The 14517-nt window shown below is 35.4% G+C and overlaps 1 protein-coding gene across 1 annotated transcript; it reads left to right on the top strand.

The window, feature by feature from the left end:
* The first annotated feature begins 317 nt into the window (after positions 1-317).
* LOC134851758 (heat shock protein hsp-1-like) lies at positions 318-2619 on the top strand. Its single transcript, XM_063867984.1, has 2 exons — positions 318-2082; positions 2205-2619. Exons 1-2 carry the CDS (start codon positions 433-435, stop codon positions 2526-2528), a joined length of 1974 nt encoding a protein of 657 aa, XP_063724054.1. The 5' UTR covers positions 318-432; the 3' UTR covers positions 2529-2619.
* Positions 2620-14517: the final 11898 nt, after the last annotated feature.

The raw sequence follows: 14517 nt of genomic DNA, 5'->3' as shown, positions 1-14517 counted from the left end.
GTTTGTTTCTCAAAAAAACTTCTGGTACAGTTTCATTTACACAGTCAGAGTATTCTCTAGCTTCGCAGATTTAACATTGAATCTTAATTTTTTGAAAACCGTTCAAAATCCAGAATTTAGTCTAGTTTAAATCTGAATCATTATTTTTGAGCATGTTTTTTCCAGAATTTTCTAGATCTAAAGCACATAAAATTTTTCTAAAAAAGGAAATTTCGTGTTGCAAGTAGAAAGTACGTGCCTAATTCCAACTTATGACGCAACTTCGTTGTCCAAGCTTCGACGTATAGAAATTGAGTTTCAGTGTTCAGTTTTGCTTCTGTAACTTTAGTTTTAAAAAAATATTGTGCCTTTTCAGGTTTGAATTGTTGAAATCTGTAAATCTGTTTCCCGCTGATCTGCTAATTTATTACAAAACAAATCATATTTTTTAAGATGGCTAAAGCTCCAGCAGTCGGTATTGATCTTGGAACCACTTATTCCTGTGTCGGAGTTTTCCAGCATGGTAAGGTGGAGATCATCGCCAATGACATGGGAAACCGCACAACACCTTCATACGTAGCTTTCACAGACACCGAGAGGTTGATTGGAGATGCTGCCAAGAACCAGGTCGCCATGAACCCGTCCAACACCGTCTTCGACGCGAAGCGACTGATTGGTCGAAAGTTTGATGACCCAGTTGTTCAGAAGGATGCCAAGCACTGGCCCTTCACGGTTGTCGAAGAAGCCACGAAGCCTAAAATTGAAGTTGAATTTAAAGGTGAGAAAAAGACCTTCTCTCCCGAGGAAATCTCATCGATGGTTTTAACAAAAATGAAGGAAACAGCCGAGGCCTACCTTGGACTTAAGGTGACGGATGCAGTCGTAACTGTACCCGCGTATTTTAATGACTCTCAACGACAGGCCACAAAAGATGCTGGAACCATCTGTGGTTTGAATGTACTGAGAATTATTAACGAACCAACTGCGGCTGCTATTGCATACGGTCTTGACAAGAAAAAGGACGGAGACTCCGAAAAGCACGTCCTGATCTTCGATTTGGGAGGTGGAACCTTCGATGTGTCCGTTCTGGCCATTGACGATGGTATCTTTGAAGTGAAATCTACCGCGGGAGACACTCATTTGGGTGGTGAAGATTTCGACAACATCTTGGTCGACCATCTCAAACTTGAGTTCAAGAGGAAACACTCTAAAGATATCTCGACGAACAAAAGAGCAATGAGAAGGTTGAGAACTACATGCGAACGAGCCAAGAGAACTCTCTCCTCAAGCAGCGAAGCAAGCATTGAGATCGATTCACTGTTCGAGGGTATCGATTTCTACACCAAGATTACTCGAGCTAGGTTCGAGGACTTGTGCAACTCTCTTTTTAAGGATACACTGAAGCCTGTTGCTGAGGCCATCAAAGAATCCAAGGTTTCGAAGGGAGAAATCCACGAGGTTGTCTTGGTAGGAGGATCTACTCGAATTCCTAAGATCCAGAAGATGCTGCAAGAGTTCTTCGGAGGTAAAGAGCTGAACAAGAGCATCAACCCGGACGAGGCTGTTGCATACGGAGCAGCAGTCCAAGCTGCGATTCTGTCCGGAAGCAAAGACGAAGCTGTGCAGGATCTGCTGTTGCTGGATGTGGCTCCTCTTTCTCTGGGAATTGAGACTGCAGGTGGTGTTATGACATCCTTGATCAAGCGTAACACAACCATCCCATCCAAATACACTGAGAAATTCACTACCTACTCGGATAATCAGCCAGGTGTGTTGATCCAAGTGTACGAGGGTGAGCGTGCAATGACCCGAGATAATAATTTGCTCGGAAAGTTTGAATTGACTGGTATTCCGCCAGCGCCTCGTGGTGTTCCTCAAATCGAAGTCACCTTTGATATTGACGCTAACGGAATCTTGAACGTGACTGCCGCTGACTCAAGCACCGGAAAGTCTAACAAGATCACCATCACTAACGATAAAGGAAGGTTATCTCAGGAAGAAATCGAGAAGATGGTAAATGATGCTGAGAAGTTCAAGTCTCAGGATGACGCAGAGAAGGCAAGAATCACCGCGAAGAACGGACTCGAGAGCTATGTTTTCCAGGTAATTAAAGATTTGCCTGAAACTTGAGTTTTTTTAAGATCAAAATGAAATGGAAGTGAAAATTCAACTTGTTTCAAACATGTATGTGATAGCGGGAAAAGTAGCTATTTAAATCATTTTAGGCTAAGTCAACTTTGGAAGAGGAAAAGTTGAAAGACAAGTTCTCAGAAGAGGACAAAAAAGCAATTAGCGACAAGGCGGATGAAGTAATGAAGTGGCTCGATGCTAATCCGTCAGCAGAAAAAGATGAGTTCGATCATCAGCAGAAGGAGTTTGAGAAAATCTTCAATCCGATCATCTCAAAGGTTTATCAAGCTGCGGGTGGCGCACCTGGTGGAGCGCCAGGAGGCATGCCTGGTTTCCCTGGCGGATTCCCAGGAGCTGGAGCTCCGACTGGAGATGGTGGCAGTGGTGCTGGAGGCCCTACCATTGAAGAAGTCGACTAAACTAAAACTCATTTGCTTTCATTCTGAATTGAGTTTGTACCCAAGTATCCCGATTTTCAAGAACGCGAAATTCAAAGCTGAATACTTTCAAGTTTTAGATCTGAGAGAGTAAAATGACTTTGCTGTAGTAAGTTATCTATTTATACTGGACGACATCGATAAAGCATCTTAAAGATATCGCTATAAATTTCTAATAAACAAGTTACGGTTGGAAAAACTGAAATCCTGCAAACTTATTTGAAGTTTCCATCACATTTCAGCACCTAATTTGAGTCTTTTCGAGATTTGTGTTTAAATATGAAAAAAGTATGCTCGAAATGAACAAGAGGAAAACCCAGTTTACGAGTTGAAGGTATGATTATTGCGTATCCTTCAGTTGTAGTTAAATTGACCTTGAAACGCGAAGACATAAAATTTTAAGATCTAGTGTATTAAATTTTAGTCTCAGCAAATGAAGCGAGTGGAGCGTAGGCCATTTTTAACAGTTTTGCCCAGAAAGTTTGTAAAAGTAAATTTCCAAACAAGTTCTAAAATTTGCTATTAATCAGAGCAAGATATATATTTTGCTAGTTCTCCAAAAATTCACCTGAAATTTTCTAGTCAACGAAAATTTTGATGTTGCGTTTTCAATGTCGCCCAATAAAGATAAAGTGATAGTTTACATCAAAAGCAAGCGATGTAGTTCAATCTAAGCTCAGGAATTAATTTGTGCGGTACAGCTCACAGGTTTCAGCTGTGTAAATTAAGTTCAAAACTAGCTCAAACAATCCGTTCAAAAAGTTACAGCTGGTCTGCATTACTCAAGAAAGCGATAAATGACGCAGTGTTCAATCATAAATAGCGAATGAAAGTCTATTTCGGGAACTAATTGAGTTGAATAATTCGTAATGGGAATGCTTAATTTTGATGAAAGCTAATAAATTGACATTCTGTGGTGGATGATATTATATTCGTTCTCGTTTTGCACCTGAAATTTACACGAGCGTAAGTGTAGTAGTAAACCTTTTCCAACCCAAGTCGCAAATATTTGTGACACTACGTCTTTATGGGGGACAGATCGTTTAGCAGATCAACGTAATAAAGTGATGGATGATTGATTGACAGACTCAAAAAGACGCTCAGTCTGGGTCCAAGTTTACCCAATTAAGACAATTGTCTCACAATTTGTCAACAAAACTATCAATTTTAGAAACTCAGTCTAAATTAGCAGCAAAGCAAAGATTTACGCGCACAATAACACTCGTGTTGAATTGAAGCGCAGCGTAGCAAGCGGTTCGAAGCCAATGCCTTTTGAAGTTAGCTATCACGCTTTATAATTATTCTGAGTCTGCCAAAAGACCGGTCTGCTAAAATCCCTAGCACCGGCTTTATGATAGCATGTGATTTGAAATTTGATTATTAGTAAGTGAACACAGTTAACGCTTTTTTCATTCATCAAATGAACCAAAAAAAGGCAACTTGTTTCCAACAACAGTACAGAAATAAAAACTCCAACTCAAATATCTTGCAAAAAGTTCGAAACAATCCATAAATATATATTAAAACAAGCTTCCGGTTAGTGTACTCTTAAGACTTTTTTTCGAACTTAAGACGCCAATATTGGTGCCACTTTTGGGGAACCTTTACAGCTTTTTGATAGCATGTGCTTTGACATTCGAATAGTAATAATTGAACACAGTTGCATTTGTTTCACTTAATATAATAATAAAACAAAATCGATTTCAGAAATTTTCAAACTCAATAAATCTCAAAATTTTTTGAAATGGATAGTTAATACAAAATGTGGTTTTATGTTATGGATTTCTTACATGCAAAGTTTGCGTGGATATCTTCAGTTTTTAACATACCAAATTGTTACTTACAAAAATTATGTATTTGTATTTGGTTCAACATTTGCCGAACGGCATTGGCAATTTATTGGCATATATAGCTGCTTTATACGTGACTAAGATTTGTCAGTGGTTAAGCGTGCGCGTCTGAGTGGTTAGTTCGTGAGACTTGAAATATCTTGTCGCAGTAGGTTGCAGATCGAATCCTAGAGCTTGCCGAATTTTTGCTAATTCAAAGCTTTAGTTTTTACTGCAATTTCCAGAGCTGCTTTTTGTGTTCTCGCTAGTGGTTGGGACCGAATCTTCGACTCAGTTTTAAATCCGGGATTCGCTGTCTCAATAATTAAGCTGTTTCAACGTTTTGTTTTCGCATCTTTAACGCAAGAAATTTGCCCGTTTAAGCTATAAATCGTACATTACACAGGTTGCGATTTTTGGCAATTTTTCAGCTTGACTTCAGTGTTCTTGAAGTTGAATGCTGCCAGTGTTTCCCGAGGGACTGGAAATTGGTCCTCCAAATATGAATACCCAAGTGGGATGCTGTCAGGGTTACCCGAGGGACTGCAAATTGGTCCTCCAAATATGAATACCCAATTATTTGTTTACTTGGAAAAAATCCACCAAAGTTGAATTTCTCAACCCTGTAGTTGAGTGCTGTCAGGGTATCTTCCGGAGTTGGAAATCCTGACTAAAAAGGTGACTGCTACCTTTTAGTATGCGAGATATGACGTTTTTTAAGATTTTTTTTCTGTCAATTTTTATCGATCGAATTGTTAGTTTAGAGAAAAAGTTTTTATTCACCAAGGAAGATATCGACTCCTTGCGTTCAAAAATAAAAAATATATTTTGCCTCCGATCTTTTTCATAAACTTATGAGTGTCTGAAATCTGTAATTTATGCGCGCAATGATGCCGAAAGCGATTTATTTATGCGCAGCGATTATCCCGCACAACACTCGTTCCAGAATTATTTGAGGCAATCTAATCAGTCGCATTAAAAAATTGCACTCATGATATTCTCTTAAGTTTATGATTTTGATTTTTTTCCTTACCTACAACAATTTGATACCAATTAAAGGGCAGTCGGAACTTTCAGATCTTCACAATCGTTTGTTTTGTTTAGCAGAATTTCTTTCTTGTTTCTACATCTTTGTTTTTTTTTCGAAGGTTTTGAGCAGTTTTTTCTTTAAGCAAGAAGTACAATTATTAGATTTTGAATTGTTTCTTAAGTTTATCATTTCAATACATTTGTTGTTTTTAGAAAAATCTTAAGTTTTTTCCAGGTGGGGTGTGTTGTTTGTTTAATCTTACTTGTTTGGATTGTTTCAAAATGATAGAAAATTGTTTGGTAATTGTATATTGTCTCATCTGAAGAAAAAAAGCAGATTTTGTATGCTTACAAATAGTTTCATCCTGTGTGTTCTGCATAGCTAGCCAAATAAGGACGTCAGTTGGATTCAAACAGGTTTTTTTTATTTTTTCAATATTCAAAACAGTTTTCCAATATTGTTCCGGTCTGATTTTTTTTATTTTCTCTAGACAGACATTTTTTCCATGGCAAATGGTGCGTAGCTGTGCTTCGCCTCTACATTTTATTAATGCCTTGCTCATATTAAATCTTTGCTGGTCGAAAACACCAGTGCCCATTTATTGTTTAGCTGTGGAATGAAAATTACTGTTCCAGGAAGTCTGTAGTAGTTAAAACTTAGTTGAAAGATGGCGTCTCTTTTGCCCGAGGCTATCTTCAACTATGTTTTAATTGTTGAAGAGTATGTTTTTGCTCTTTCCGAGGGAAAAAGCCCAAAATTTGTGAAAGAGTCCGGAAAAATGCGCGAAACTATGCTAACGTTTTCTTTTTTCTTTTTTGCGTTCTAATATTTCATTTTTCATTCATGCCTTGTCGTGAAAGAACATGTGTGAAAGAGCAAAAACATACTCTTCCAATACTTAATATTTAGGAGACTCGAACTCAAAACAAAAAAACTTCAATTATTATGCACGTGTTTAATCTAAGATCTAAAATCAGTGAAGACAAAAATAAGGCTCTTTTTCTTTTTTCCCCTACCTGCAAAATTTTAAAAGAAAAATTTTTTTTTCACATTAATCGATATGAAAACTGACATTGGGACTAATTAGGCCGTGACCGAAACATTTGGTCTTTATACTTTGCCTTGTAAAACCCTCGTTACACTTCAGTTTTTTAGACCGCCTTCTACGCGGACTTCTGTCATTCGTCACACTACAAAAAATTAGTTTTTTCAGCTCAAATAATTCAGTTTAAAAAAATACACAAAACAATTGTGAAATTACTAACAGAGGAAAGCACTCATGACCAACAATTTTTCAGAAAAAAATTATCTTAGTTTTTTTACTGTTCAATTTTTAGGAAACCTACTTTAATGTGTACTAAGAGTTTTACAATAAAATCACGTCCGAATTAGTTTTCACTTTAGCCACTCCTCTCGTCGACCTTGTATTATAAAGGTCATGTAAATTGTGTTTATCTTCGAGTCAAAATTTCGAGCGACGTGCATTTTGAAGGACTTTGAGGGAACAATTTTATTTGATAGATAAAGCAGTTTTCTGCAATTTTCATTTTTTTTTCGTTGAGCGCTGGTCAGTTAATTACTGGTACTCGATTAAGGTGTCCCGTGCAAACATCCGATTTGCCCAACATCCGAGCATCGATGTGCTGATAACATCAGAAAAACAACTTAACTTGGGCAGAAAGCCGCCCTTTTTCGTTAAGTTTGGCAATGATCCGATTTCTACCGTTTGCTTAAACATGCTGCATTGGCTGAATTAAAAATGACTACTTCTTAACAAAGGGCAATGTTCTTTATAAAAATGGGAGCGTTCTATCGCCGCCAAGCGGTGATAAGCGCTTAGTACGCGCACCAGCTACCATAAACTATAAACAGAGAGTCAGCTCAATTGGAATAGGCTATTTGAACTATGTCCTGCGTTCGAGAGTCTTGTGTCAAATGATTACTTAGTTATCAGAAAAGTTTGGGTCTTTATACTATGCCCTCGATTATTAGTGGTACCTCTTTATAGTCTCCGTTTCCTTAGATCAAAACTGCAACACTCTATACAGGGTTTTTTTAAAAAAAAATTGTAAATCTCTCATCTCACAAATAATTAGGTTACTAGAGTGATTGTTACTGGTAGTAGGCATCAAAAATACTCCGAATTTTGATGATATAACTCCTTGAGGTAGTTTTATTTTTCTTCACGCGTGATTTCAAATTTTGATGCATTCTCACTGCATTTAGTGCTGAACAAGCCACTATAGTCTTGAATTAAAACAATCGAATATATGAACTAAAACAGAATAGTTAAAAATCTTCTTTCTAAAATTCGCTTAGGTCTGGCCGAAAAATGATGAGGACAAAACTTGCTTGGATTTATACCAGCTTTTTATGATGCAATTTTTTATGCAAAGTTTTGAACAAAAATTACACCCTTAAAACCTGTCGATTCAATTGGTCGAAAATTAGGGTTGTAAAGAGGGTCAATTGATGCAAAATCAATTACAAGTCCTAATTTTATCTTCTTAATTTTGACCAAATGAATTGACAGGTTTTATGGATGTAATTTTGGTTGCAACATAAGAAAGCTGGTAAAAGTCTAAAAAAAATTTATCCTGATACTTTTTCTGATAACAATCCAAGTAATAATTTTTTTCCTTATCAAAAATTCTGTTTAAATTCATTTTAATCGGTTGTTCTAATTCAATACTATATTAGGTTGTTCAACACAAAATGCAGTGAAAACTCCTTAAATTGTGAAATCCTTCAAGTTATATCATCAAACTTTGGCAAAACTTTGCTGCCTACTGCAAAAACATCAGTTCAATAACCGAAATATTTGTAAAGTGAGAGAGATTTCATAAACAAAATAATTTTTGAAAACACCCTGTAAACTGATTCTGTGATTGACAAAAACAGCAGCTACTAATTTGAAAATCAATACGGATCTAGGTTTAGGAGCATCAGAAACATTTAATAATACTGTTCTTAGGATGTTTCACTTGAAATTGAAGATAATTTAATTTAATCAAACTAAATGCCAGGCGCTTATTGTTTGCTAACTAAAAAAAATTATTCGGGGATATAATGCGGAAAAGCCTTGCTCTAAAATGAGTTTCGTTTTAAATTAAGTAACTTACGTTTCGTGTAACAAAAACAAAAAAGCCGGACTTTTAATCGAGCGAATTTTAGGTATCAAAATATTGAGTTTGTACGAACAAAAACACAATGACTAAAAAATGACTATGTAGTAGTTAGAACATAGTTGAAAGACGCCCGAGGGAAAAAGAGCCCGGCCTGAAGGCACGAAGTGCCCGAGTGCGGCTTTTTTGCCCGAGGCCATCTTCAACTATGTTCTAACTGTTGAAGAGTATGCTTTTGCTCTTTCTGAGGGACAGATGCCAGAAAATTGTGAAAGAGCCCGAAAACGTGCGCGAAACTATGCAAATGATTTTTTTTTTATTCATGTGTTCTAATATTTCATTTTTTATTTATGCCTGGTAAAAGATTTTGTGTGAAAGAGCAAAAACATACTCTTCTCATTCTTCAAATCCTTTTCTGACAAGCTTTCTGGCTGTCATTGCACAAAGTGCTTTTGGACAAAAATCGAGGAAATAATTCCTGTAAAGGAAAAAAGTTTATTCGCTTTGTTATACATAACGAGGCCAAACTGTGCACTGGATAAGCGCACAATTTTGTGTCTGTAAATTCCTGGATTCCAGAGACAAGTCTTTAAACATGTTAAAATTTTGTCAGAACGATCAGTGAGAATGAAAGAACAAAAGAAGAACAAACGGAGCGTCCTTGATGCGGAATTTTTTTATAATTCACTAAAGGTACAGTTTGGCCTCGTAATGTAAAAAAAAATTCTCAACTACTAGAAAACGTTTGTTTGATTCTTTTTGCCCGAAAATAATTTGAAGTTTTCATCAGTCGAGTGTCCCTTGTTGCCTAGATTTGAATGTTTGATGATTGTAGTAGCCCGGGCAATCCAAAAATTGTCCAATACAGTTTTACAAGATCAAAAAACAGTTCTTTTAGAGTTGATCTTGTTTTTGCATTGTCGAAAACTACTCAAATAACTTGCACCACAGTTTCGATGAAATTTGTATCAATAGTTATCATGTTGCAATTGTTTCACAAATGAAAACTTCCAGCAACATAAAAAACTTTTTCAAATTTTTTCTTCAGTTTTTTAAGGTACGCATGTTACATTGTAGTTGTTTTAAGTGTTTTGATGTTTTCTCTGCTGTTTGTATTTTTATTAACCTTGACTCCGTATAGTTTTTTTTAATCGCTTAGAAATTTTATTCTGCCCAAATGATTTCCGCTGATTTTTTGTTGGCTTAGTTTCGATGGGATTGATTAATTTTAGTTTTGTTGATTTTTTTTGGCTTAGAGGGTTTTTGCTTTGGTGTTTTTGGCTTTGTTTCTGCTTGGTAATTTTTTCCGATGGTAATTTCACATATTGATTCTATTGTTTTGGCGTTTTTTTTCAAGACTAGATATTTATATTTTGATCTATCTAGTTTTTTGTCATTTTCAATTTTTTCCGACTAGCGGCTTTCTTGCTTTGTATTGCAAGTCGTGCTAAGCTTAGCTTTGCCTCTTCGTTGAATATATACAGTGCTGATATAAATTATCCGGACAAAACGAACGAAACTTGAATTTTCAAATGCGTTTTTCTCAAATTGGGTTAAGATTAGACAAAAAATGAAGAGAACAAAAGTTGCTTAGAATTTCACCAGAATTAATATGGTGCCATTTTTTCTCCGAAATTCTCAACAAAAAATATACCCCAAAAATGGGTCATTTTGGCTTTTTTCAATTAATCAAGAATTACGCTGAAACTATTTTGTTAATTGATAAGAAAATTATATCAAAGGAAGCCCCTTACGCAGCTCAACAAAGTTTAAAAAGAGTTAAATCTCCAAAAACCAGTATAAGAGAAAAAATTTTCACTTGATAGTCAATAAATGTGATTTTTACTATATAAAACCCAGAATCTGTTTAAAAATAAATTTTAAACAGTTTGCGCAAACTTTTGGAGATTTAACCCTTCTTAAACTTTGTTGAACTGCGTAAGAGGCTTCCTGTGATATAATTTTTTTTATCAATTATGAAAGTAGTTTCAGCGTAATTCTTGATTAATTGAAAAAAGCCAAAATGACCCATTTGTGGGTCATTTTTGTTGAGAATTTCGGAGGAAAATGGTACCATATTAATTCTGGTGAAATTCTAAGCAATTTTTGTCCTCTTCACTTTTTGTCTAATCTTAACCCAAATTGAGAAAAACGCGTTTGAAAATTCAAGTTTTGTTCGTTTTGTCCGGATAATTTAAATCAGCACTGTATTAATATAAAATAAATAAATGATAAAAAAAACATCCATTTTCATTTCGGCAGCTGTTGAAATTGCCTACCATTCAACGCGACATTTTTCCTTCGTTATACCGTTAAAGTTTTTTGCCAAGTTCACTCGAGTAACGATGGTCTGTTAAATCGTCTCGAATTCAATGGAAATATTGTAATGGAGAAAGAACTCCTTTCTAACCCATGTGGCTGAATAGTTTCGGTAATGAATAAAAACGATAAAAAAATTTTGTTCTGGCGTGATTATTTTAACCGGATAAAATGCGTGGATTGAAAACAAAAAAATCACAAATTTTGAAGAAATCACATTTTTTACGAGGCCGTTTCAACAGAGTAATTTTTGTTCCGTCTTGCGAGAAATGTGTATTCTATGGTCTATCTGATGGCATAAACAGTTTTACCCGTTGTATCATACACATAGGACAGTTTGCGTTTCAAAGTGCCCATAATTTACGAAACACCTGTAAACGGATTCATATGATTTTGTTCGAGAATGATCCGTCTAAAGATGTTTTTGTAAAGGTTTCATTGGCTCATTTATCTCGTATTTTGGGATAAACGCTCAAAATTTTGAACAAAATTTTATGCTCATAGTTTTGAAGATTTTGAGAGCAGAGTACCTGATCCAATTTCCCTTAAAAAAATTTGACTGTCAAAATTTTCTCCAGACTGAAATTAATATCAGGTGAGTTATGTTTTAGGGTGTATAACTCATAGAGTAATTTCGGATAGGGTACACCGTCTGCTCGTCACGCTATCTTATTTTCGGCCGGAAAAATTCGTGCAACTTCTTAGTCTAATACCGATCCTAATCTTACTCTTATATCTACTAGTCTCAGGGTGTTTAACTAGTCTCTGCTAGGCTCAATAGATCTAGAGTATACTGGCTTATTGCGGCTGCTGAAGTTCTCTTGGAGAGGTAACTAATTTCTAAGTTAAATTCAAATCTCTCTGGTGCTGAAATTACAAGTAATTTCAGCACTTACCAATAAGTGGGGGGTTGTTAGTTAGATGGAATATGATTGGTTAATATTAAATATTTTATAGTGATAAAATATCTAATTTATCCAATAATAAAATGTAGTTTAGATCAGGTTCCACCCATCCGGGGTTTACAGAGTTTTTAGATTTATCTTTCTTTCTGTAATTGAAGGATGGATGATGAACGTTGGTATTTGGCGAACATCATTTTCTTATCCGGTTCCTCTTGAAGAAGAACGTTTCAGGACGCTGGAATTATGGACATGAAGTTGTTATCTTGTCATTTGACAACGACTGTGATCCCCAATGAAATCAATCCGATTTCAAAATGGTTTGCTATGTCAGGTTTTCCTGTATTAGTGGAGGACTGTTTTGTGTGTAGCCTCGTCTGGGAATGGCGTGAAGATCGTGTTTGGAAGGGATGCCTTGTAACTCGGATCTGTACGTATACTTGAACATCGAGGTGGTCATTGGTCTAGTTCAATAAAGTCCTTTTCTGCGAAGTCAAGTCGTACTCTAAATCCTTTGAGTCGTGATTGTGGACGGCATGTCGGTTGTGTTTAGCCATTCTTTTGTTTGAGTGTGATGGGATCGTCTAGTCTTTAGATGTTCGTCTTTGTTGTTGCGTATGATCTATATACTTCATATTATGATTTACATTTTATAAATTTTTGTTAATTTGGTTTTTAGTCATGATCTTAGTTAGTTGTTTTCACAAAAGCGTTTTATTTTAATTCAGTTATTTTGAAGAGTTACTCGCCCTTGAAAACCTCTTATTAAAAATTGAAGTGTGGTCACAAAGCGTGGGTGTAGCGCGGTGGGTTAGGCCGGCTATAAGCAAGCTCAGGACGTCCTTCTCTGGTGGGTTAGGCCAGGAGTGGGAGTATGATTTCATGCTGTTTCTTTGAGAGGTCCTGTTATGTGATAACTTTTTATGTTAGTTTTTCTGGTCTTTCTTATGTTACTTTGGTTGTGTCTTTTTTTCAAAAATCAAATTGTTTTTGGTTTGGGTTTGTCTTACGACTTTTTTGTGTTTTATTATTTCTTTCTTAGACTTCATAATAGTCCTCAAAAGAATAAATTATCCAGTTTTAAGCTGGGTTAATCCGGTTTGGGTACCGTTGGTTTTCTTTTCTTAGTCATGCTGTTTTTTTATGATTTGTGGTGTTTAGTAAGCTGCGTTGGTTAGTTTGGTTTAGTATATAATTCCTTTCCAACCGGGTTAAAGAAAAGGTTGAAACTTGGTATTGCTTGTTTGAGTTGTTGTTAGTGAAAACTTGAAACATAAAATCATTATTTAAACAACTCTTCGTGGGCGAGCTGTGCGAGTTTGGATAGAATTCTTGCGCGAATGAATGAAATTATTAAAAAGGTTAGTACTGTTTTCTCATTTTATGAATTTATTGGTTATAAATTGAAATTTACTGTTTTTGGGGAAGGTTAAAATTATACATTTTCATCGTATTTAGTTTTACTGCTTCTTGGGGAAATAAATTATAAATGAAATTACTACTTGGGTAAGAATTTTACAACATTAATTAGTGCGAAAGATTTAGGAGTTTTATTATAAATTAATAGTTTGTATTTTTATTTGTCTTTTTTCTGTTTTGTAGATGATTGTGGCGTGAAGACTATAAGGATAAATTAAACATTGATAGAAAATTTTTAGTACAATTTTGAATTTATTAGTTAAAATTATTTTAATTCATATTTACCTTATTCATCTGGGAAAAAGCCATGTGCGAAGATGTCGTAAATCAAGTCTGATGTTGTTAATAACTTGGCTAGCATGCGTATAACACTTTTAGTTTGTAGCAGTGGCCAAAGTAATTGAAGTGCGTTGATGGTGTTTAGTTCTTCTGTGCCTACTGCGAACTCATGAGGTGTGTTTTGGATTAGGTTGTAAATTTTATGATTACATTTAGTGTTATGAATAAATTCTAGTATGGGTATTTCGATAGGTTGTATGAATCCATGCGGGAAAATGAAGGGTCTTGATTCATCATCATTGAAGGTCTTCGTGATGGGACAGAATTATACATTTGGGTAACTGGGTCGTAGTTGCGGAGGATGCCGTGGAGGTTAGTATTTTTAATGCATTATGTAAAGTTAAGAAAGAATGGTGATGTGTATTTCGAGTTAATAAACTGAAAACGATGGTGAGGTTGTCGTGATGGTGTGTGTAAATCAAATTGGTTTTATATAAAACGATAATATGTGTAAGTGTGCATTTGTTTAGTGCGTAACATTATATCGTGGGAACAGTGCAAATCGCGTTTCTGTGGTGAAAAAAAGTAAAAGGTTAGTGAAAATAACTGAAATTTATCATAGAAGCTTTCATATGCTTGTATGTCAACTAGTGCTTATGAAATTTTCTGATCGTCCTTTTTATCAAAAATATTAAGTGTAAATAGGTATGGTGTTTTAATAAAAAAATTTTCGGTTAGTTGCGGGTTTGCAAAGCGGTCTTCGTCTAAAAATTTATCTTGGTTAGGACGGATGATATTATGATCGTAGTATTCAATTGAGTAATCGTTAGCTCGGGGTGCTGTGAATGTTTTCAATAATTTTTTATATCCAACGTATGTAAATTGTCGAGGTGTTAATGATGTGGTGAGTCTATATAGTATATTTTGGTTTCTCTCGATATTTTCATTAGTATTAGTTAGTGGTAGATAAAGGGGGTTGGTATAGTTGTAGTAAGCTGTCCAATGAAGTGTTGGTATTAAAACGTGCTCAACAACAAAATTTCGTGTTTCATTAGTAGTGGTAGAAAT

Source organism: Symsagittifera roscoffensis, chromosome 7 (genome assembly GCF_963678635.1).
Source record: "Symsagittifera roscoffensis chromosome 7, txSymRosc1.1, whole genome shotgun sequence".
Lineage (NCBI taxonomy): Eukaryota > Metazoa > Xenacoelomorpha > Acoela > Convolutidae > Symsagittifera > Symsagittifera roscoffensis.
This window is presented reverse-complemented; position numbering and strand designations above follow the sequence as displayed.

Coding starts and splice junctions, on each gene's coding strand:
- LOC134851758 (XM_063867984.1), top strand. CDS start 433: ATGGCTAAAGCTCCAGCAGTCGGTATTGATCTTGGAACCACTTATTCC. Junction 2,083..2,204: donor TCGAGAGCTATGTTTTCCAG/GTAATTAAAGAT, acceptor AAATCATTTTAG/GCTAAGTCAACTTTGGAAGA.